Raw genomic sequence first — 26,305 nt, forward strand, 5'->3', positions numbered from 1 at the left:
AGCTCTGGGAATAAGACAGTTTGTTTTCCTCATGGTAGTCTAAATGTCATCCGGATGTCTGATGTAACTTAACAATATGCTCACAGTTGCCACAGATGCCGCTGACAATATCAGGTTCTGATTGGCCAAAGCATGCGTATTATTTTCAGACAACGCAGCTGTGACATACTGTAGCAGCTCCATCATCATTCCAATATAAACCTCAGGGCTTGGCAGCTGTTTCTTGTGCTTATCGGAGCAGTAAATAATGATTATTCCAAAGGCTGACAAAGATAGCAGTGACTTTACGTCCAATTTCAATAATGAACTGCTCCAAAATATGAGCTACTTAAAAAAAGTCTTTGGCTGTGTGTCCTACCTGACAGAGTTTTGGAAGTTTTGCACACTTAGCTTAGCTCACTTTCCTTTAAGTTACTCTATTTAACCCAGCCTAGCTCAGTTAAGCATGCTGCAGCATTACAAACTTGCTTCTAGAGCCGATTCTATGGAACTTTTGCTGAACTGCAGCAACTGTGGTGACCAGTAGCAATTAAAAGCTAGGCTACCAGCAAATGCTAAAATGTAGTGCAACAGTAGCACAAGTAAATAAGAGTCATTAAGTCAGCCGAGTCACTCAGTAAAGTAAGTTGCACAGCAATTTAAAGTTTGCTAGCGGTGGCTAACAGTAGCTACCATAAGGATGAAGCAACACAACTGAAAAAAGCAGTCATGTGTTATGGATTTCATTTTTAAGATGTGGTGTAGGCTACTTTTTTCCCGCCTTTTTTTATGAAAGAGTAATTTATTAGTCACACGTTAAACTTGAGATGAAATTAAAAATGCCTTTTAACCCTTTTAGATCACATACCTGTTCAAACTTTGCACCTAGCCTATTTAACACTATAATATATCACTTTTGTGTTTTCTTACATCAAAATCTAACGTTTAACGTTCTGTGCTAACATAGGCTTGAACCAATTTCAACCAATAATCCCATGACATCCACCCATCAATCAATCAATCAATCTTTAACTTTTAGCGACACAGAGCTAAGATTCATTCGTTAGCAAGCTAGCTGGTGACATTATGGTACTTTGGCTTGTCTTTGGCTACTCAAAACCCAAAATGCTACTAGAATTTATTCTATTTGAGAATTATTTTTTACAGTGGACTGTTTCAGAAACTACTGTAGCCTACATGTAGCATACCGGCATGCCTACTTTTATACATCACAATATGGAAGCTACTCCTGAAATGCCGTTTCATCTGGACTACAGGATGGAGTAATCGCTTCCCAAAAAAGAACCCTAAAAAAGTAGTGGTAGTAGACATACAAATTTCAATGCATATACTGTATATACATTGTTATTCGCATACATAAAACACTGTTAGTTTGAATAAAGAAGTTGTCATAAACTGGTCGGACTATTAACTTCTGCCCTGGCGCTCTTTTTACAGGAGTGCAGTTGCTAAATCCCCCTAAACCCAAAGCATCACATTAATGCCAATTACCATTACTGACTCATTTGTACCATATTAGTCAGTTACTTGAGAAAACTGCAGGCGAAGCAAAAATCTGAACTGGTGTGCATATTTTTGACGTTGCGTATTTATCGTAAGCGGGACCTTTGGATTAGCACTCTCTCAAATCTGACAAGAAAAGCCCGACTCCTCTGCAACCGAGCTCCTTTCACTAAGATCCCTTTCTCTTTCTGCCAAATATGCTTTGCTTAGTGCAGCAGAGTGAGTGGCTGCTTCTCAGAGCCGGTCCCCTTACAAGGAGTCCCTTCACTTAGGCCAAATATAAACTGTCAAAGCCCAGTAAACAGAAACTGTGTTTTTATAACCTCGCTGTTCACCTGCCCGAGGGGCGGGGACGGCAGACCGGGCCCCGCGTCTCACAGGCTGGAGAGCAAGATGTTCGAGTCGTGACAAAGAGAGGCTGAAAGAAAGGACGAAGAGACAGAGAGAGAGGAAAACTCTGTGAAGTGCGTGTCAAAAGAACTTGGCGTACCTTTGTCTTTACTCTTCTCCTTTGCTAAAGAGTCCAACTTCCTCCTCAGCGACTTTTTCCTCTTCTGTCCATCTGTGCGGTGAAAAAAAAAACAAGACAATAAATCATCTGAAACAAATGGCTTCCATATCTGCTCTATCTTATCTGGCTTATTATATCTAATAAGCTTATGTCAGGAATGCAGACGTGAATTAACCACAGGGGGAAAGCCATCTACGAACTCAAATCCATTTAACTGAAACGCCAGACAGGGTCAGCGATGGTATTAGTCATCCGAAAAACCTGTCAAAACATGTTAAATCGCTTATATTGTTTATCCACACTGGCTATTATGTGTCATGGATGTTCTTAGTTTGGATAGTGGGAAATATTGTACTGCTCATGGGTATTCATAACATTTTCCCATGAATAATACATTTTGGATTTCAACCTTTTAGCGTCGCCCAGGGATACCACACATTGTTGCCAATGAATTTTCAAGACCTTTTTTAAATATCCTGCAATTAAGCACGTGTTTATTGTAAACTGATGATTATAAAACCTCATGCATGGTTCATATATACTGTGTAGTTGATCTATAAAATCTATTACACTTGCTTAAAGGGGCAGTATGTATGAATTCGATGTTCAAAAATTAACTAAAACTATCAAAACAATGTCGGAAAAATAGCAGTTTTGTATTATGTTACAGAAATATCTACTGAGTTAGCATGCTATCCAGCTAGCCCCAGCACATAAAGGTCCAAAGCACCCGTGCTAGCAGTGTTAACAATTATACTCCCCCGATCCGTAAGCTCCCAGTCCGGACTGCTAGCTACACAGCTAACTGAGCTAACTAGCTAACAGCAGCTACAGTTAGCAGCAGTTAGCAGTTACTCTGATGGTGTGCTGGCCGTCTATTTGTTTCCCTAGGTGGCTCATTCTTACATATTACACCTTTTTTAATAAACATTTTATAACCCATTTTGTTTGTTTACACTGAAATAACTGGTAACTAAGTTTATTCATCTATAAATTAAAGGTGCAGTGTGTAGTTTTGGTAAAGAAATTCTAACTCAGAAAGGTAATATTTACTATATTAATAAGGTAATAATACAAATTCAGAAATGTAAACATCTGCTGTAAGACTGGTGTACGTACATATAACAAGTCAACATATTTGATGTACAACAATTGCCAAATATGCAAGAAAAACCTGCAAGCAATCACACTGGTTGCCCTGAAAGGTCTGTTTATATGTGCGTGTGCGTGACGGCTTCACATCCAGGTTCTAGACCGGATCGCTCTGAAAGGAGGAAAGCCACTTTGTCAGCTGTCAACATGATGAATGGCTCCCGAATGTGCTGATTAATGATCAGGAAAATGTGGAAATCGTGGCCTTTAAGTCTCGGCCAGGATGTCAGCTCTGGAAACCTCAGCAACTTGTAACGCCATCGCCCCGGTCACTCTGCTCTCTTGCACATCAGATCGTTTGAGATTTCAGAGAGTCTTTTCGCCTTGATCTGCTGGTTTAGCAACCTCAGTTTGAACTCCCAGATGTTCCCCCTCCGCTGTATCAAGTGAGTCACTTGCGGTGTTCAGGAAATTTCATCCAGCTCCCACAACACTCTCGATGGCAGACTGTTACGTCAGGGAGCCGGTTCAGTTTCCCCGATGTGTCCAGGCATTTCAGACGGATCTGAACAAGTTCAACAATGCTGCTGTTCTTTGATGATCAATTTATTACGACTGTGGTGATATGTGAGAAACCTGCGTGTCCTTTCAAGACTCCGAGCAGCGGACTTAGAGGGACAAGATGTGAAACCTTTGGGTGTATGAGGGAATAATAGGTGGGAAACAGTGAGGAGGGGGTGTGACAGGGGAGAGAGAAAGCAGATGTTGTGATGGAGAGGGAGAGAGTGAGCGAGAGGGGAGAAGCTCAGATAGGAAATGGTTTGGATTTTTGAGAGATGGCTCCCAAAGCTGTGCGGAAATCCCCCGAACCTCCGAACTTCCACAACTCCCAACCAGTTGTGAAACTGTCTGAAGAACCTTTCGGCTTCGTCTTCTCCTCGCACCCTCATCCCATCTCTCTTTGCCCGATCTCTCTCTAATCTGTTTTTTTTTCGTTCTTGCAAAAACACTAGAAACATGACCCCCGCCACTCGGCTAAATATGAGAAACAGCAGGGCTTTTAAAGTCCACATTAGCAGCGCTGAAATAGCACACACACACACACACGGTCTTTACACACGAGTTGAAATATTTCTCTAGCAAGCACATGGCGGCCGTTAGGGGCTCTGGAATTCATAAGCAACACAGACAAGTACGTATTAAATCATGGTGGGGAGAGGTTTAACCTTCAGCTGGAATGCAAGGCCCCGGATAATCCACTGGCTGCACTATACTGCTGCTATGGCGGCCTATACAGTGCAGCGAATATATGCTGTACAGTGTGCATCTGTGTGAGCAAGGCTAGAGCACAGCATTAAATCTGCAAATCAACAGCACTAGAACTGAGTCTGTGTTGAGACAATAACATGGGTTTTTAATCAAGCCAACTGCTCAGTGGTTCCCAACCTAGGGGTCAAAGGGTCAAAAGAAAGATGTGAGGGGTCATGAGATGATTAACAGGACAGGAAAGCAGATAATGTTGATATCTACTACACTAAATAGTGTTTTTTTCTCGACTTTCTTTTTATCCTTGGTCTTTTTCTAAATCTGAATTACTGGATAATTTAACATTCTCAGGCCTTTAAAGGTGCAATATGCAGGAATTGTAGTTTCGATGTAGTTTTACGTTCGATGTTATGTCAAAGAAGACCATGAAGTTAGCATGCTAACCAGTTAGCCCTCTGAATGTCCCCACCCCCCCACCCCACCCCAAGTTACTGTGTTAGTGCTAACCCTAACCCAGTCTGGACAGAATCAAGTGAGCTAATAGGACTGATAGCTGCACTGCTAACTAAGCTAACTAGCTAACGGGAGCTACAGTTACAAGCAGTTAGTGGTTTCTCTGGTGATATGCTGTGCGGAGTATGAATTTGACAAGTGGCCTATTCTTACTTATTGCACCTTTTTAACAAATTCATTTTTGGCTTACTCCTTCCAGCTCACATCAACCTGTGACAAGACGCCATAAACAGATATTAGTTCATTATCCAAGCTACTGATAATCATGTTATTTGAACGTTAGGCGAACACACCCAAAAACGTTTGAACAGGAACACTGTGGGCACGCACACCGACCACAAGAACAGCAGATCAAATGTACAGACTTATCTATAAAGGATGTTTGGGTGATAGTTTTACTGTGTTTTCTCTAACCTGGGGGTTTTACAATTTTACATAAACTCTACTTCATGACAAGAACTCATCAGCCTGTGAAAACAGTTGTGTAACGCCTTGTGTGGCTCTGGAGGGAGCTTTCTGAAGTCTGTTTGGCTTAAGACTTCTATTTTTGAACAAGGTGGCTGTATTACAAAATCAGAAGCATGGACCGTCAAGACGTGCATTTAAAGATGCTGTTGAGTTGCATAATGGGAAATGAAGGATCCACTTTTTTGGAAGTAGAAGTTAGAAAAATGAGACCTATAATGCTTTTTCAGTTTTTTTCTGTGTCATATAGGTTCTTGGGCATGTAAAAGGTCTTGAAAGTTAAAAAGCCTGAGAGCTCCTCTCTACCACAGAAGAAACTGATCCTGAAAAGTCCTGCCTTTAATTCCGTGACTTCTTGACATTACACTACATTATTCCTGTATTCACGGTATATGTGAAGCTAACTCAAAGCTGAAAACTTGACAGAGCGGACAGTGTGTGGTGCTGGCTCAGGCGTGTGTGAGCTGACCAATCAGAGCAGACTGGGTATTCCAGAGGGAGGCCTTAAAGAGACGGGAGCTGAAACAGAGCATCTCAGACAGAGGGGGAATAAAGTACAAGAAAACTGATTAAAGCATGTAAACTTATTCTAGTAGTAACCCCAAATAAAATTATGAACCTGAAAATGACAGAATTAGGTTTCCTTATAAACGTTTCTGATAGTCTGATCTCTTGCATCATGCAATACAAAAAGAAAAGTTGAAATAGACTTGTTTCCTTTAGTAGCGGAATTTTGTATATTTTTATGTTCCATCTATAAACTATGATGCAGGGGTAGACATTTTTAGCATGGGCCGGCCCAGTGGGACACAAAACCGCAAAGTCCACCAGCCACAGTGCCCTGCCTATTTCTGTAACATCTGGATTAATTTGTCAAATTTATGCTTTGGTTTACAAGACCTAAATACAGATGTTTAGGTTTCAAATAGGGCCACAAATACAGATACAGCCTGCTTATGCAACACTTTTAATAGAGCCTGCATGGTGACGAGTGGGGTGACTGCACTCAGCCTCAGCTGCGGAGAAAAGGGAGTCGCGTGTCATTACGAGGAGGAGGGTCAACAAATACCAAGTCAAACAGGAAGCGCCCGATCCCAGAGTGAAGTTCGGTTTATATCTAAACTCGTGTGTTGTCACGACTTCTCCAAACATAGACCCTACATGACTTCCCTTAAAGACACTTGAGGGATGACAAGAGGATGTGGTCAGAGGTTTTTTCTTTATGGGACCCTTGAAAGTAGCTGCACAAGCTTACACAGCAAACCTGGGTTAAGAATATCAAATGGGAAGCAACAGTTCCGGAGCCGATCACAGATGTGTTTCGCCACAGTTAACAGTCACATAAATGTCAGGGTCTTAAAGTATGCCGGAGCCGTAAATCCCACCCATCCGGAACTAACAAAAAATGATGTAACAGCGTTTAACTCAGGTCTGCAATATGCATACAACCACACACACATGCTGCTCCCACCTTTTGGCATGGTGATCTGACATCCCAGGTCATAGTCCTGGTGTAAACGGGTGTAGGCCACTTCCTGCAGCCTGGCCCTCTCCAGCTCCGACAAGCTCTGGATGGCAACCGGCATCAGACGCACGCTCCGTCCCGACAGGCTGCTCCAGGTGAAATCACCCTGGGGTGGACAACACAAAGAGTATGGTAAGACCATCAGATTGTACAAGCGGAAACACAAACAGTCATGTATGTTTTTCATCCTCCAATCGAGGCAGGAGTAGAGCAGCAACTCCTGTGTCCTGTGAGGTAAAATTACTATTTTTTTCAATGGAGTCTGGTGGGTCTGAGAGTCCTACTCTTTCACAGAAAGGCCTATTTTGGTCGCGACCCTTTCCATTATGTTGTCAGACACTTGCCCCCAAGGATTACACTGCAGCCAGGGCAGCCCATTTTATCACTGACGGCCGAAGTGCTCTAATGGATCTAATTCCACAACCTTTTGTACCTATTAATCATTTAGACTAATGTAAAGATATGTAAAAAAAATAATAGAGCCCGGGTTTAAAAATACCAGAATGGGCCTTTAATGCATGTGAAGCCTTGGGCTAAAAAAGAGTAATAAAAGATGAGGATGAAAATGCTTTTTTCTCATAGACGATAAGCTTGGGAGCAGATTATATAAGATAAAATGTAGTCCGACCAATATCCTTAAAAAATAGAGAACATAATGAAATGTCGGAAAAGTACAGCATGTGTGCAAGGATGTGACTTTTACAACAGCGGAACGTGAGCCAAAGTAAATGTATGAAATACACACAGACAGATAAACAGCGAGATGGGGAAAAAAAAACTGTCTTTCTCTTTCAGGTGCAAGTGGGGACATGGAGCAGCTCTGCACTGATGGATCTGCAATATGCTTTTCCACGCATAAACCATTCTTAAGAATGCATAGCATACGTGGAGGAGGAGATGTGGTTACTACGGCGTACAGAAAGAGGCAGTCTGTGGCTGAAGAATGAGCGCCATGACTCAGACAGGTCATATTTGCAGCTTTGGATGTTAATCTGTGATCAAGGTGGAACCGGATTGTAATGAATTTGCCGGAGACCCGGAGAACCGCTCCGGCTTTGAACGCTCGAGTCATCCGAATCTCCGGTCATGCATTCCTCTCCCTGTGTCTGCTGAGAGGAGAGGTCAGGAAGAGGGAGAGGGTTAAGAAAGAAGGAGAGGAGACACTGCTGCAATTTATCTAATGCCTTATCCAGACAGAGAGCTTACAAGTGTACTCTCTAATGTGTCTGTGTTTATGTTCTGGTCTCGATTTTTAGTCTGCTGCGAGCGCAGAGAAACCGTTTTACATCACGGTTTATATCTTTAAAAAAAAAAAAAATCATCACGTTGCTTTTCCCTCCGTCCTCCTCGAGTCTTCTCGAGAAACGCTGAAGCCTTTATGTCAACAGCTTCGCTTTGCCTTTTCACGATCGGGCCTCTATGAACAATATTTTCTCGGGAGTCCTTCCTCCCGCTGTCAACTCTCTTGTTATTTGACCCCACTTAGTGCAGTGAAGCAACAGAGCCATCATTCAGCCGTGGATGGGAAAACAGGACAACCCGGAGAGCCACCTGAGTGTGTGCATGTGTCACGAGTCGCAGGTCCAGCCGGAAAAGAAGTTGCCCCCTATAATAGAGCATTTTTAGCCAGCGCAGCTGTTGTACGTGCGCGCCAGTGTATGCCATTCCTTATCGCTGGCTGAGGAAACCCTTTTCCCTCCCGCTTGACCTCACACACAGCTTGAGGAGGCGCACACACATGCCTATACGCACTCAAACGTACACACATCCACACAGCAAAAGAAAAGACAAACAGTTGGAAAACTAAAATAAGAGGGCCTCAACTCCGCCGGGCTGGTTCTGCGCAGCAGGGTTCCTGATGAGGATGGATGAGCTCCACTTCTCAAGTGTCAGCCTATGAAACCCGTGGAATGCTGAGAGAAGAGCGAAGGGGGCAGACTAAATCCCGGTATCACCGCTGGACTCTGGCAACAATGAGCCGAAAGCCCGCATGACCCGCAGGGACGCCATTCAGATTCACAAAGCGAGACGCTGCAGAGCCGACCCGCTCGGTTTGACTTTCGACAGAACAGATTCTCGTTAAATCGTGATGTCTTATTTGTTCGAGAGGGTCGGGAAAAAAACACACAGCACATCTGTAAGCACTGGGTTATCTGTCTGATATACACATTTCTTCACTGAATGTTAATTTCAGGTTAGATTATTTTTGTCACGGGCACGGCTGAGTGCAGTAAGATGATAAGATTGTGCATTTATCATGGGTGGATTATCTGTCTGCATGCTGCGCCATTCAGTCTCACTGCCCCGGCTAATAGCTCGCTACCTCTTTAGCTTATAATGTAGTTAAGGTCTGTGCAAACCAAAGCTGTTGCACATGTTTTTTCTTGACAGCTTATGGTCGCTGCAACATATATTAACTTTGAAACAGCTAATTGAAACATCCAAATCCTATTTTTTGGTCTCAGTGACTGAAATCAGCCTTAAAACACCCACCATATATTTCTTTTAGGTGTTGAATAAAGAGAACTTTCCCATACGCTACTAAAACCCCCAGATCCCAAGACAAAATACCAGGAACATGACCTCAGCGTCCTCGCCGCTAGCTACGGCCCTGCCCTACAGTAGAAAAACAAAAGAAGAAGAAGCCTCTGCAGAGAGGGAGAGACACACAAGTTCCTTAACTGTGTTACGTAATACACGATGCAGAATATGTGGAAAGTTACAGATTTGAGCTATAAATAAAGCCCTTTTCCACATTAGCACTCTCCTTAATGGAGCAAAAAAGCACTGCTTTGGATCCATTTTGGCCTTGAAGCGTTTAGAGGTGATAGCCAAGTTTACCTAATCGGACATCAGACGAGCCTGAACAGCAGCAGACACAAACACAGAAGCCGATCGCCATGGTGAGGAGTAACTGTGAGTTCATGATTAGATGTTTCAGTCTGGAGATGCTTGTTTTTGTCATCTAATCAAGAGCTCATTTTCTCACTCTGAAGATAATGACGGTCAGCTACAGCAAATGCTAATTTCTTTGGCTGTGTCGGTGGAGTTAATGAGCTGAGAAGCACACGGATGACATTATCATAACCGATGTCATTGTGAAGCCTGTCCAGGTTAATGAGATCACATGCTACCGGACCGAATCCATCCGCCGCTCGGATGGACCGCTCATCTCACAAATGTGAAGCCGCGGCGCGCCGTGAAGCTGAACGCCTCTGGAACGCACAACCAAAACATCCATTATCGCCGCTCTCGGTGTGACGTCGCCGCTTAGTGAGACGCAACACTGTTTGCACAGCCTGTATAGAGACAAATCTGCCATGCAGCTACTGTCACAATCCTTTAACTCCTAGTGTTTGTCTCCAAAATATGCCTGGTTGCTAAGCCTTCACACAACCGCCATCATCTGTTTTCTTCTTAGAACTATCGAACCCCCCAACCCCTACACCGACACGGATGATGTTTGCTGGAATGGCTGCACAGATCTAATCAGATGATCCACAGTTTAACAAATGATATTTTCTGCCAGTTTGCTTCACTTGATCCAATTTTGCACCAGCAGGCATAAATCAGTATGGCGCAAAGAGGACGGAAAGAAAAAGATTATGTGGTAAGAGCATGCAAAGAGAGATCTAAGTGTGCAGTTACAACATTATACACATTATAAGCAGATATAAGGACGTTTTACTATATTCTTAGTCTTTCATTAATGTTTCTACATCCAATTACAGAAGCTCACAGAAGGAGCTCATGCAACCATCATTAATAAATGGTAAATTTATATTTAATTAAACTTAACTTATTGTTAACAAACAATAAAATGCTTAATAAAGCATTTATTAAGCAATGAAAGGCTTCTAAGTGTCAGCTGCAACTTTATAATGTCCATATAAATAATGTTTATGCATGAACTACACAGTATTATAAACATCAGTTGCAACTTTACAATAATGAATTGCTTGATAAATGTTTTATAAAGCATTTGGTAGCATGTCTATGAAGGCCATGTCTGTAATGCATTATAACGCATTACAAACTTACTTATAATCGGTTGTAGTGCACATTTAGCTTGTATTATATAAGCTTCTTGATAACAATTATCATAACTCATTATCACACCAATGCCTATAATGCTTTATAAACGTTCGTATAATCCATCCATTGTTTATTGGTACCTGTTTTCAGTGTTGTGTGTGCTGTTTACTTAATCTTATTTATTTTTTTACTCTATTAAAAGAAAACAATGACAACTTTTGCTGACATTGCTGTAAAGCATTGTGAATATTCACAAGTGCTCATAACTGTGATTATACAGAGGTATAGGTGCATTATAATGCATTATAAGAGTGTTCGTATTTGTTTGTAGTGTTTAGCTAACTATTAATTTACAATGTATTAATGATGCTAAAGTGTTACCTGAGTTATAGTTGTTAAAACACATTAATAAAAGCCTAATTACAACTACATTACAGCCTGTTTAAATGTTATGATCTGCTTATAATCTGTATTTAAAATGTTACATAAAGCCTTCCTGCACGTGCTTCATCATGAGTCACTCTGTGACAGATGTTACACCGGACTCATCAGTGACTTTGCTGACTGGACCGGCACCACGCAGTCATCCGGTGCACTGCTGCATGTGGTTTCTGTTCTATTTCTGACAAAAGGGACAAATGGCGCAAAATAAAAAGCAACGGGGGAAAAAAAGAGAATATGTCAGTTTCCTTGGCAACGCATACACAGAAAATCAAAATTGCTCGGGGGAAGTGAAAGAAATATTACTATGGAAACGCACCTGCAACACACACACACACGGGCAGCGACACACTTGTTGATCGTCCTCTCTGAATCATTACTGTGGTTGATGACTTATTGACAGCACCATTCCATGTTGCTGCCGACAATAAACAACACAGCTGCTGTTTTCCCGCTCAATATTCCATATACTGTGTGACTATTATTGACCTGGAGCAACGTGACATAGTTACAGCTAACCTCGTGCCTTATAAAATCGTATGCATGCACACGCTGCCTTCAAGTGCTGCTGGATTTATCCGTATTACAACCCTGTACAACAGTAAATAGAGACAATGAAGAAAATCCTCTTTTCATGGGTTATAAAGCTTTTAATCCACTGGCTTGAGCAATCAACAGGGTGTAAATCCACCAATGAGTTTTGACCTTAAGAGCAGCGTGGCTCTAAAGATGGCAATGTTGGTCTATCCACCAATCTGAAGATTGAAATATCTCAAATTTTGTGTAGACATTCATGGTTTCCAGATGATGAATCCTGATTCCTTTGGTAACCTGCTGACTTTTCATCTAGTGCCACCAGTGAGTCAAAGTGTTCATTAATCCGGTGAAATATTTCAGCATCTACTTGATGGGTTGGCATAACATTTTGTAGCGACCTTCATGGTTCCCAGAGGATGAATCCTAATGACTTGACATGATGGTTGAGGCCATATAACTGCAAAGCTAATAAGCTTCAGCCTCCGCTGTACTTGGTGTATAGTGCTAATTTGCAAATGTTAGCATGCAAACACCCTAAACTATGATTGTGCACATTGGTAAACATTATACTTGCTAAACTTCAGCATGTTGATACTGTTATCATGAGCATGTTAGCACCATCATGTAGAGATCCTTACAGGGCAGCTAACGTGGGCTACTAGGAAGACTCTCAGTCTTGTTTACCCAGAGGACTTGAATACATGTCAAATCATACAGTATTTAGTGTCGGAGCCCATCAACAATTGTCTTGACCATCATTTAGCCTCTGGTGGATATAGCCAGCTGTTATTCAGATAATAGATATCCGGGCCAAGACTTCCTCTCCCGTGTGCAGGTCATCGTTTCAAGTCTAATTAGTGCGATTGCAATGCAATAAAAGCTAATAAAAAGGTATGTTTGTCGTCAGCACTGTGGCTAATGCCTTTGCAAGTTTGCTCCCCACATGACACCAAAGCCCACTGAAATGTGACTGTTTAAACCACTGACAGCAAGCCGACTACAAATGGATACCAGAATGCCTCCGATGCCAAAGCTCTGTCCCTTGAGTTCAGATTGTGCATCCCAAGGAGTCTTTTTTAAATTACATTTTTACAAACTGGACCTTTTAAACGTGTACTCATACTGCAGGAAGGTATCAGAGGCCCAGGAAAAGGTCGCTCACGGTGAACAAAGACACTAAAGGAGCTTTCCAAAATTCTTCCCATTGTACTTTGGGTTTGTTTTCCTTCTTTTCGTGTTGCAGCTGCCTTTAAATGACCCTTGAGCAAAGTTTCTGTGCCACAACACTGATCCACAGGAATGCACAAGTATTTTTCAACACGTCTTTCTTCCCCCTCCTTTTTTGTCTTTTACAGGTTGGCTCCATGCATGCATGTAATAGATTGCTTTCACTGACCTGAAACCTCCTCATGGTTCACATCTGCTTGTAATTACTGACCACCCTCGCTTGTCAGCCAGTGCTGTGGGTCTGTGTGTGTGTGTGTGTGTGTGTGTGTGTGTGTGTGTATGTATGTATATGTTTGTACATGTATCTGTCACACACTAACGATTAATTGGCTTCTCCACCTGTTTTGGGTTGTCCCTGACACCACCTGAGGGGGAAACTAACCACCAAATTATAGATCGCTGTTATCCACACACAAGTTACATAACCTCAGCAGGAAAGTAATTTGCCGGTATTAGGCTTATCATTGGCTGTAAAATGTGAGGTTATAGACCTCCAGTATGGGAGGTCATGCAAACACAGTGTTATGTGAGGAAAATTACCTGTTATGGGTTTAAAAGCAATTATCATACCGCCCATTCCAATGCAGAGAAAAGGGCAGTTAGTTGTAGATTAAGTGGATTAGGTCATGTTGTAAAGGTCATATTGATTATGTAGACAAACCTTTTTTTACAATGTTTGTTGGGTCAAAATAATTATTTTCCTGACAGTAGTTTCCTGCTTCTAACAAGGTTTGTCAGCCAATAATATAATGCCGTTGGTATCACATGGTATCTGTGTTTTGTCAGCAATCAAGAGTCTTGATATTTGCCTATTAAAAAACGTAAAAATGGCTGTTTTACAGCACAGTACAGCTCTACAAATGTAAGAGGACATTGCGTTTAAAATGGCACTGCTTCACGTTAGCTAGCTAGCGTTAGCAACGTTAGCATGATCAAGAGTCTTGGTAGTCGCCTGTTTTTCCGAATAAAATGTAAAAATTGCTGTGTTTTGAGAAGATGTTGCATATAAAATGGTACTGGCTCACGTTAGTTGGCTAGCTTTAGTGAATTTAATGTTAGTGAGCATAAGCAACATTAACGTTATCTACCTAGCATTAGCTAGAGTTGTTAGTTGCCAGTTTTTTTGGGGAAAAAATGTAAAAAAATTGTTAATTACAGTACACTTCTACAAATGTAACAATATGTTACATTTAAAATGGTACTGCCTCACTTTAGCTAGCTAGCGTTAGCAAATTAAGGTTGGCCAGCACTTGAATGCAATAGTGACTAACACCTTTAAAGTTAAAACCAGCTAACATTTGTTGCTCTCAGCTCCTCAAATGTTTCATATCAATGTCAATTAAAATATCTAAAGATGTAACGTGAGGCTCTGGGAAACTGTTCTGGACATTTGAAGCCAATTTTAAGGTGAACAGTGAATCAAACTTGATGCAGAATGTGCAAAGAGTTGGATTTCAGTTCAAAAAATCACATTTGTGTTCCATTTAATGGATGAAAAACACAGATTTCGGATCAGTTGCGGTCTTCGAGCCAAGGTAGTCAAAGTATATTCAGTGAAATGAACATGCACAGGTACAAAGTGTTTGGAAATTCAAACAGCATATACATTATGATTGCATAAGCTGCATTCGTCCGGCCAAAAGCAGAACGTGCTGTAATAAAATACAAGTCCATAAAATCAGTAGAGGAAGAAAAAAAACACAAGCACTCACTCACAAATTACTTACACAACTGTGAGCCAGTTTTTTGTCCTTTCCAGCGAGCATAATCATGCAGAGGAGGACAATCTGTCCCACATTTTCCTCTAAGAATCACATTCTGACAACAAAAGCGGTGTTTACTTCAGCGCACTGTGGCGATCGTTTATCTTATTTTCTAAGACGGACCGAAATGCAAAAGCTTGGCCGAGCCGAACTGTCAAAACAACCTCTGTGGTGACTTCCACACTTGATTTTGATTCACTGAGCAGTTCAAAAACATGCTCCACGATGCACATTCCTCATGAGGTCTCGCTGAATTTGACAGCTTTGCATGCACTTCTATGGAAGTGTTCTATCATGTTTTTAGCTTTTTGTTTTTTTCAGGTGAAACTGCTGAAGAGGAACTCAAATTATTCTCTTTCTAACTTTTTGTCTGTCTGTGGGGGGGCCGCTGTAAATCAGCGAGGAAATCCACGCTTGGAAAATTAGCGCAAAGCATTCATGTGTGGGTATCAGCTTTCACTGCGTGTTGTTTTTCGTCTGCCTTTGCATTTAATGAGGCCTTCCTGGCTCCATCACAAGAACGAGCAACTTACGAGTGTGTGTGCCCCAAATATTACCCCCAATCATTGGCAGGCACATCTAAAGCCTCGGGGCGGACTTCAAACATTTTAAAGACAGATTAATACGAAGGGGCCCGCGGCAATAATGAGGCCCGACCTTGAAGATTTAGGATCTTGCGTAATGGTTACGTAAGCTGCGAAAGCAAAGAAAATCAGGTATTGTATCAACACTACAGTTGATAGTAGGAGAAGTTGAGATAATGTGTGGATGGTGGATGGCAGGCCGACCACAGATCACATCCAAAAATCTGTCAGTGTGTTTCTCTGTCAGCTGTCGTTGGCAGACTTGGTTTATGTCAGAGATATTGAACTCCTGTTTGCAACAGTGGACTCAAGTATTTTGAGTTTGTGTTTGTGGTGGAGAGCAAACTTAAAGTCTGTGCACATGCAACTAACATTTTCAGATACAACTCTATTGTTTGCCTCTTCGTCATAACTTTCCGATATGCAGATTCCTTGACTTCACGGTCACTCGTCCATCATGAGAAACCGGAGTAAAGTAGAGCACAGCTGTGTTGAACATGCGAGTAATTGCTCCTCGCCCCTACTTTGCCTTGCAAACCATTCATTTGCTTGCAAGGCGTGTTTGGAAACCTTCAAATAGCTTGGGATGGTCCAGGAGCCGGACTATGAAAAAACTGATAACTTTACTGTTTTATTCCTCTCATCTGCATCCAGCATTATCTCCTCCAAGATTGTAATTTGAGTGAGGGGCTTTCAAACAATTCACATTTTTGACCCTCCCAGGTTAAGTGTTGGTTTGCTGCTCTCTTATTGGCTCCTTAATCAAATTAAGGCAAGCTCTGACAGTGGTGGACTCAGGAGGGGTGGGGGGCTGCCACCATGTTTGAAAAAACACAGCAAAAGTGTGCTCCTGGATGCCCCTATGGAAGATAAAACATGACGAAGTGCCCTCTAGGGTGGGAAAAAATAAGTAGTGAAGTGCCCCCCCAGATACAACTGGTGCCTTTTTATTTTTCCGCCCCTGCCCCTTAAACATCCTGTGTCCGCCACTGAGCTTTACATTACTAAAAATATTGATGTCCCTTTCAATATTATACCAATACAGTATAATAATAATGTTTTTGTGGGGTTTTTTGCCCTGGGTTTTGCCTCCCAGGGCAACCTTCAAGCTGCCTTAGCTGTCTTGTTGAAGTTGTTAGAGGACATAAGCAGCTTAACAGGAAGACAATATAACTGAACATCAATTCATGTTGTATTTTCATGTTTATCTGCCATAAAGTATCAGGTGGTTCAGATACGGTGAGTGAATAATTAAAGGCATACTATGTAGGATTTGTTGCTGTTTGTAAAAATGCCATTCAGAGGTGCATCATGCAGTTCTGGAGAGAGGAAGGTTACTGTTGAGTCTCGCGCCTGAGTCGTCAAACAGGTCACCAACTTTTTGGGCTGGTGAGCCTCCAACTCAATGCTTATAAGATAATTTCAATGTTCTTCTCTCAGACAACTATTATTAAAGAAAACCATAATGTCATTCTCTAGGCCGATTAAAATGTACACAAATAAAAATAAATAAATCTGCAATTATCTCGTCGGCCAATATGTGGCCCTCTGGCATCGCATCTCGTTTCAAACACAAACCAAGCTCTGTAAATTCTCCTCCTCTCTCGCTGACCACGCTCGCCAACTGAGCTAATGAAGCTGGTTAATCATTACTAATCCTGTATGGAGAGTAGAGCTCTCATAGTGATTGTTGTGTGTGTGTGTGCAAGTTGGTGTGTTGGATCATGTGCGTTTTAACATAAATAAGTGGAAAAAGTGCGCTGCTCGCTCCACTCTAGCTGAGACAAACTGATTGTGACCTGATGGCAGCAGTGGAGACGGCCTCGGCGATCGCCACTCAGTCCTTGACCAGCATGCATGTGTGTGTGTGTGTGTGAGTTCCTCCAGGCGTGCACAGTACAGTATGTGTGTTACGGAGTGATTTGAAGCTCAAATTAAGGTCACAACTCAGCGGTAAGCCCAACCACTTGCCAAGCAGACCCGAGCAGATGACAATCGCAGTCTTTCAGCGACCAGAGGTGGGCACCAATTTTAGTCAACAGACACTTTGCGGCTGAAGAAATGGAAGGATGACTCGCCAGGAAAAAGTGCCTCGCTCGGAGTGATGATGGCTATAGATCGGTTTATTCATCTTTTTCATCAGCGGGTGTTTAATTCAGAGGCTGATCTCACTTTAACAAATTGCAGACGTATCTGGTATTCCGCATTTCAGGCTTCTTGGCAGCGGCTTCAGACAATCAGGAAATAACATCCCCAGAATGAAACTGCAGCTCGTTATAGAGTGATGTAACGACTGTGGCTCATGCATCAATTTCACTCATGCGATATCAAATTTCCGAGTCTGGATGGAGAGACTCATGCCACCCCACCCTGACAAAAATACGATCCCTCAGCGGCTTCCCAGCTGTGTGTAATTACTCTCCTTAGGTGTGGTTTGCTGCACATCAGTAACATTTAGCGTAAAAAAACATTAGAACAATCATAACAGTTCCCAGTGCTCCGATGGAAGCCATTGATTTTCTACAAAGCTGGCCCGAAGTACCAAAAGATCTTCAGTGCCAGGACTGAACAGTAAGAGACGGATGAAAATGACTTAAATCTGTAACAATAAAAGTCTCCATTGACTCTCACAACTGTCCTTATTTTCATTATTGTTCCAGAGCCAGGTTTAACATATTGAAATCGCTTCTTTTGTCAGACTAAAAGTTCGGAAACCTGAGTAAATTCAGTTAACTGTAATACAACACAGGAAAAAAACAGGAAATATTGACATTTGAGAAGCTGGAAAGTGAATTTTGGCCAATTTTTCCTTTGAAAAGGGCTCAGAGGAATCGTTTACTGAATCAAAATAAATATATAAATAATAATATAATCAATAAACATGCCTTGATGTTAAAAAAAAATCATACTATTAACTGCTTCAGCACCTCTATTTACTCCATTTCAGTGCCTGTCTCTTTAAGGCCCTCCTCCTGTGTCTGCTCTGATTGGTCAGCTCTCGCAGGTCTGAGCAGGCGCCAACCACCGTTTTTTCCGCATTTGCTCTGACAGTGTTTTTTTTTTTGATGAAATGGCAGTGCTGGGGCAGCGTGGTTTTGAGAGTATCACGGTATTTATATATGAAATCAAAAAATAATCGTGTTATAAGAAACATAACATCATGTGACCTTTAAGAATTAATGAGTTTGTATCTATCTTCTTTCCCTGGACAAAACCGGTCAGTTCCAGCTTCCTCATTTATAGCTCAAATCACATCACTTTATCTCAGTTTGTGGGCACATCTCTGATTGTGACTCGGCGGTTAGTTTGCTGAATCATGTATTTTCTCATCCAATTTGCCGTTTTCCCCAAAGAATAGCAAAAAATGTCTGATGTGAAAATGGTTGCATCTGCTCACAGTGACTCAACAAATGTGCAGCTGCAGAATAGACTGACCTGGATATAAATAAGTATGTGGAATCGAACAGTCGAAGTCAGCATGCCTGCATTAACGCAGACCTTCAATACATATACAGTACATCTGTGTGTGTGTGTGTGCGCGCGCTTTATCTGTCAATCAGTCAAAACAGTTGTGTAAGTAGCCCCACGGGCATTACTTTCCCATCGGACGTTTTTGCTGTCTGAGCACTCGACTATGTCGGCACCGTGAGAACGGGATCTTACGCACACACATGCACATGCTTCACAGGAACGACTCCCAGGGAAATATTGTACCACTCCATCAGTCCTGGAATGTTTAATAGATAGATCCAGAGATTAAAACTGGCATTTGTGCCAAAAAGCTGTAACACGTCAGGCCTCACATGTAAAGTGGGAATGCGACTCATGCGGCCCAGGATCGCCTTCTCTTACTGTAAAACAAAATCCAACATGCCAAGAAGCTTGCAATTGCTATCATGGCTCCTCAACACCTTTCTAGTGGCCCCCCATCTTTTTGATAATCAAAGGTTTAAAGGTGCAGTACGTAAGAATTGGCCACCTGTTGAATTCACAAAATTCAACTGCTAACTGCTGCTAACTGTATTCTGCTTCTACATCCATGACTGTATCTACTGTCTACTGTTAGCTTAGTTAGCCATGCAGCTAATTGGACTTCACTTCGGGTGAGTGAGGAAGCGGTTTTTCAGGCCTGGGGCTAGCTGGTTAGCATGCTATCTTCAGTAGATACAGTATCTTTACAAGTCAGCACATGGATGTCTTTGACATGTCAACTGTTATTTCTTTACATTCTGTTGATACTTTGAGTTCATTTTTGAGTATTTTAAACTAAACAATCACATATTGCACCTTTAAACATTTATGCAACAAGTAAAAAAGTACATTGGCACACACACAACAGTTACTTCCTGTTGTCCAGACCGACACATGACAGATGTGACGCTGAAAAAAGACAGGAAGCGATTTTTTTCTTGAAGAAGTGCGGCTTCACAACCAAACAACTATCATTAGTGTTCCTGGTGTTCTTAGGAGACGTCCCAAAGCTTGTAATAAACACAATTTATGGCAATTAATTCCTAATTCTAAGCAACAAGTGCCATTAATCTGTCACTTGTGTAACAGCTGCTGTCTTCCAAAGACTTTTTAAGACCCTCAAGTGTTCGACATTTTTTCCCCGCCTGTCAAATCCCACACCAAACCTGATTTTACAGTCTGGCTGCGAGCATTTCAGTTAAAGGACGGTTTTGTAACCGTGGACTGGGCCTCCTCCTCCTTGCTCAAGAAGATTTCCTCACAGAAAACGGCCAAAGGGAATAGGCTTCACATGTGGGTTGTGTTTGCATCGTTTGAGGAAGTGGGGTTACAACTGTCATTTAAGATAAGAGCGGCTCCTGAACCATTTCATTAGCGCATTCTTAAACTGGATGGATTGGAGTTTCATCGTCTTCTCACATTTTCTGCATTTATCCCAAACACCTTCCATTACGGCAGATCAGAGCGCAAAGTGTATTTACTTAACACCTCTGTCTTTATGTTCCATTGATGCAAACGTGTGCAAGATTATACGTTGATCCTATTAGGGGATAGTTTATTTTCCGCACAAATGGTGAGAACACGAGCCAAGAAAAGGTACGGCACATTCTCTTGTTTTTCCCCCCTCTCTGTGCTTCTTCCACCGTATCCATTTAACACAGCTGGATCAGAGTAAAGTCTCCATAAGACTCTTTATTTTCCACGTGGGTGCCGGATCCCCCCCTCCCAGTTAATCCTGCGAGGTAGTTAAAGAGCAGGGATTATAACTTTGCTGAATCCGGACGACGCTGATGGTGAAGATGACAGAGTTTAAGGCAGAGCTGTGGCCACTTTGCGAGACACATGGCAGCGTTTTACGGGGCGACTTTGAATGCAACGTGCGCGCATGAGCCACACATGCAGTGGCACATATGTTGAGGAGATTGCAAACAAAAAATATTTGTGTTTTGAACACTTTAAAAGTCCTTACATGTGATACTTTACTCAGAACAGCCACCATGAAAGACGTAAAAATAGTTCTGTCTCATGAGTTTTGACAACGATGCCTTCACTGTCTCTTCCTTGTTGCTGTTTTTCAATCCTCGTCCCTGTGTTTTCACATGACAATGTGATCAATGTGTTCCACTTTACGTTTGACTCCAAACAACATAAAGGGCCCCTTTTCATGCCCCAGGGCTCGTCCTGCAGGAGGAGGTGGAGTCTGGACTGACTCGGCAGCTTCCGATGGAGATTGAGAGTCTTCCATGACTGGACTGGAATGTATGACCGAGGCTGAGACGCTGCAGATTTCAGCCCCCGGGGCTCTTACTGATGGCTGGACAGCTAGAGAGCTCTTTCTTCATGCTTGATACTTATAAATACACATCACGACCATTGCCAAATACTTTTGTCATATATCTTACACCTCTCTGTGTTTCTGTTCCTCCATGTTTCTACTCAATCTACACTGTAAAGTTAGAATCAAATAAAATGTCAGAGATTATGCTTGTTATGCTGCAGAGTTGCTGCTTGTTAAAGCAGAAAATTGAGCATTGGTTAATGTTTTCTCTGTAGCATATTGATTACAGTGTGTAATGTGTGTAAATATATGTTACACACAGAACGAGTCATTGTTGGATAAAGGAAACGTAACATTTCTATCGGACTGAATAGAATTCAATGAAAGCTACACTTTTAATATTTGCAATATTAATGAGGTAATAATACAAACTCAGAAATATTATTTTTTTCCATATCTGAATAAACAAGCTGTTCTCAGAGGATAATTAGGTCCCCAGAAAACAGTTTGAAGCTAGAAAGGTGGCAGGGTCCGCCACATATAAACAAAGTAGCACAGTATGAAATTGTGCTGTGCTTTAAGGTCAGTTTGAGTTTTGTTTATTTAGTTTGTTTAGGAATACAAAATCAATCAATGAAGATATTTCTTTTGTGATTAAAATGTCCTCACCAAAACTACATAGTGCACCTTTAAATGATCAGTAATTTCTGTATCTGCCTTTTTTAAATTTGTGTCTTTTAAATATAAAAAACAATCACATTTAAAAAACACAAATCATACAAAATTTAAAGAATACAAAAAGAAATACACTTTGTAGAGCAAGCCTTTCATTTATTTTCTTCACATATTTAAAGGGACTTGGCTTAATTTGCATCTTCAATCGTAAGAAATAACATTTTGCTCGCTATTTTCAACTTCCAACAAGAAACATAGTGTTTTAGAGCACTAGGACATTATGAAATCCAGGGATTTTTCAATGAAAAGTGGTGAAAACTAAAGAAACAACCAGCTTTAAATAAAACTGTACCACCATAAATTGACTATTTTCAGCTGAACTTAATCTATAACAATGTGATGCAAACCAGTCAAAAACAATAAAACCGCTGCACACAAGAGAAAACACTCCAAAAGTAATTCAATTACTGTTTCAAGCCATCAGCCTCGTTTCAGTCCAGGAAGTTTTAGCCAAGTGTAACTTCCTGGAGACCGACGCCACACCCGTCACTGCCCAAGCGATGCTTTGTTCTCCCTGGACAGTGGATGTGACACTGCATGTGTGTTCGTGTGCATGTATTTGTGCACGTGTAGCACAGGTCAGCGTCGGGTCAGCTGCTCTATTATTGATTTCCTAGCGGAAAAGAGAGTGAACACAGCGCGACGGCGGTGCTGCCGTCCTGCCAAGCACACCAACCAACCTTCAACTGACCGAAACATGTGCGCGTATGAATGGGTGCCAGTGCTGACTGCTGAATGCTGGAGCGTTAACAATAACGACTAGGTGTAGAACACTTTATACACAGGCTGATAGGTGCTAATGGGGTGTTTAATTAGCATGGTAAACTACTTATCACCATTCCGCTGGCACTGCTCCGCGAGTGCAATCAGAAGTCAAACAAAGTCTGTTTCTCACTGTGAGCTGTAGGTTGGATTACCGGTGAGAGCTGGAAACTAAACCAAACAAAGTGTTTTAAAAACAGTCCAGCGTTGAAACATGATGACGACAAAATCATCCAAAATGTCTTTCACAGTCTTTTGCTGACGCTTTAGTGACAGCTACAGCCGAAAACTGAGAATGTGAGAATGTTTTAGGGACCGTATGAAAACCATACGCAGGGTTTGAAGCAAAACTCACCCCAGTATTATTAACATTCATCCATTAACCCTCCTCTTAGAAACCCTGCAACACCCTCAACACTGATATCTCAACTCAGCCCCCATTTTAAGCTAATAAAGTTAGCGGAACAACCACATTAGCATATTAGGAGTGAAAATGAGCAATTACAAAAAAATATTTAAAAGAAAAAACTTTCATATTCTGTATTGCAGCTGCTCTCTCTGATGAACCAAGAGTGAATAAATAAACAGTTGTTAGCATTGTTACTGAATGAGCTAATTTAGACTTAGCATGCATTAGCTTGCAGGTTTGTGGCTGTTGCTTCGCCCATTGGTGCAACAGACTGGGTTGTGCTGAACATGCATTATGTAATAGGTTAAACATTTAAATGTAGTTCACACACAGGCTGTAGCTACTAATAAAAACAACCAGACTACCATGCCATTAGCAAAAAATAAAAAATACATCACGCTCCCTATTTTCCTGCCTCACCTTTTCCCCCTAATAATTTGAGTACACTCCCTAACTTTAAGGATCTGCACAGCCCTATTTAAGCAGCTTAATATGACCTACAGTATATTACAGTTTCATGTAAGGCAGGGACCTCTAGTGGCTGTAGTAATTATTACAGCTGCAAAGGAGGACGTGTGGCGAGGAAGTATAAAAAGTCCGTATAGGGAAGTCGCTGGTATAAGTTTTCTCTTTAGTTGTGCACTTACATGAATTTAAAAAAACCTGGCACAGAGAAAGTGAAATTTACACAAACCACCTTTCCAGGGACTGTCAGTGTTTTCACTCAGGAGCCTTACTTTGAACAATGCTGCTCGTACATGCCAACTATCAGTCAACGCAGTGTTTATGAGTTACCGTGGAACGCTGAACTATTTACAAAGGACACAGCCGATTTCCCCGCTCTCTCTCCTCCACCTGTTTCACATAATAAATAAACAGATAGGGCCTGGCGTGATCGTAAAACTGAAACCACATTTTCAAAATAAAAGGAAGCTTTGTGAAGATTTTGACACGGGGGGTGGAACACTTATGAAAGAAGACACTGGTTTCCCGGAAATTTACGCCGTCGAGTTTCGTCACCCAGCGTAACTCTGACCTTCACAAGAGATCGTCGGGAGATTAGGAAGAAATTGAAAACCCTTCTTTACCTTTACGAGCCTGTTTGTTCGGTTCTTTCTTGACCACAAGAATGAGATTTTGGTTTGTCTAGAATATCACCACAATACCTTCAGGGAGAGACGGGATGAACACACAATGGCTGTCTTTCATAGCTTATATTCAAACACAATTGCATCACCTGTGTATCCAGTATCTCTACTCTAAAATTAGCATAAAATATGTAAAATTAAAATTAAAATTATCATAATAATTCTGAAACTGTGAACACAAACACTGCTTGATGGATGGAATTATTCATCCAATCATCCATCAGTCGGCACACGCATGCAGAGCCACTTCCTGTTTACATATTCTCATTATTTGAATATAAACAAGCGTCACATGGTGATAATGCACCCTGAGGATCTCCCATTATTTAAGCCTTTATCATTTTTTTGCTTATTTCTGTTCTTTTTCCATCATATTTTGGTGCTATAAGAAGCAAAATGCTTTTTTTTCTTGGCGAATATTGATAGAAAAAGCACACTTTCAATGAAAAAGCTGCCCTCCGCAGCTTCGCAGAATGAATAAATGACCCAAACACCTATAAATCTGCCTTTATATCCACACCAAGCACACGTACACTGATGTAAATGATAAAAATAGCCACTTATTTCCTCTGCCAACAGCGCTGGTTTCATGAAATTCAATTACACGCCGACAGAGAACGTAGACAGAACGGAGGGGAGAGGAGGAATATTAATAGACTCTAATAGACTGGAAGGTAAACAATGTGTGTGCCACGTTGAAATGGGCGTGTGTGTGTGTTCGCGCGTGCACCGCCACAACAGACACGTTGATCCTCACATTCCAGCGGCAGCCTTGAGAGCAGCTAATCCAGTCTTACTCGAAGGCCCCCTTGAACTCTGGGGGTCACACTTCTGCACACATGGCTCACAAGTTGCGGGTTAAACGCATGGGCGCACACTTCTAAAACGTCCTGTGTGCAAACATGTGCGTACCAGGCGCGTCGACGCACCGTACACTGTGTATCTGCAGAGTGTGTCACGGAAATCTGTTATTCCTGGCACCGTCTGTGTTATTCCTCTTCTTAGTCGGAATATTTCCTTCATCGAGCCTCTCGAGATGTCACCAGACTGGAAACTTGACTTCCAAGCTTCATGCCTGTCTTCATCTGTCTTTATCTTTCTGGCCTTGATTCTATCAGTCCACCTGTCTCCACGTGTCCGGCTGCTTTCTGCTCGCTAACGATGATCAGAGCGAGCACCTTCGGGCGGGTCACGTACGCACGAGCCAACCGGCGACCGTATCAGCTAATCTCTGACAGGCCATCGTGACGCTGACTGAGAATGATGCGGTTTATTTAAAGCCGCGCACGCTGCTGTTCACCTTGTGGCTTCCTTGTTCACACTCACTCGTAGTAGACGGTCACGCCTCGTGCACAGCTTTGCGCATTGTCACATTGAGAGAGAGCGCACGTCATTCATTCCAGAGGGAGGTGAATGGCGGGCGGTGCCATCAGATCAGATGCTGAAGCAATACAGCACAACCGGGAAGTAAACACTGGCTTCACCGAGACAAAGGGAGACACTTTTCCCTTATTTTCCTAAAAAAGTTTCTCGTGATTGCTATGTGTCATGCTAATAATGATTGAGATGTACTTCCATCCAGAAATGATGATCATCAGGGGGTAGTCATGAATCACACAAATACTTGACATTCACCACTGCTGAGCCATTTCATTATTCATGAGAACTAAGCTACCCACACCAAGCCACACATTTCGGTCACGATGGCACGATCCGTGTTGTTTCGGCAGTTTCGTCCAAAGAGTTCTGCAATGTTCTTCCAGCAGCGAGGGCTGAATCGACAAAAATGCAATGCAGGATAAGATGTGCGTTAAGAGTTACTGTCATGCAGTATCGTCAGGTAAAGGTGTTTTCATGCTTCTGAGGTTGACCGCGCCTCTTTCCAAAGGATAAGCATGTTTTGTTTTTCTTGGACAGAAGATAATTGCACCTTCCAGCGACTGACAGCATGATGATACAGCAAATTAGCAAGTTGTAGTTTCCATGCCAAGAGTAGGATGACCTCATTGTCAATCTGAGTATCTACATTAGCTTGTTCAA

The 26,305-nt window shown here is 41.9% G+C and overlaps 1 protein-coding gene across 2 annotated transcripts in view; it reads right to left on the reverse strand.

The window, feature by feature from the left end:
• LOC311253278 (rho GTPase-activating protein 6-like) overlaps nt 1-26,305 on the reverse strand; it is an 82,987-nt gene that overhangs the window by 14,635 nt on the left and 42,047 nt on the right. For both annotated transcript variants that reach the window (XM_084347123.1, XM_084347124.1), the window contains exons 2-3: nt 6,822-6,981; nt 1,994-2,065 (exon numbers count right to left, since the gene is read on the reverse strand). In XM_084347123.1, coding sequence (XP_084203249.1) covers nt 1,994-2,065; nt 6,822-6,981 — 232 coding nt within the window. The remainder of the gene's footprint in view (nt 1-1,993; nt 2,066-6,821; nt 6,982-26,305) is intronic.

Source organism: Pagrus pagrus (assembly GCF_965226575.1).
Source record: "Pagrus pagrus genome assembly, chromosome: 24".
NCBI lineage: Eukaryota > Metazoa > Chordata > Actinopteri > Spariformes > Sparidae > Pagrus > Pagrus pagrus.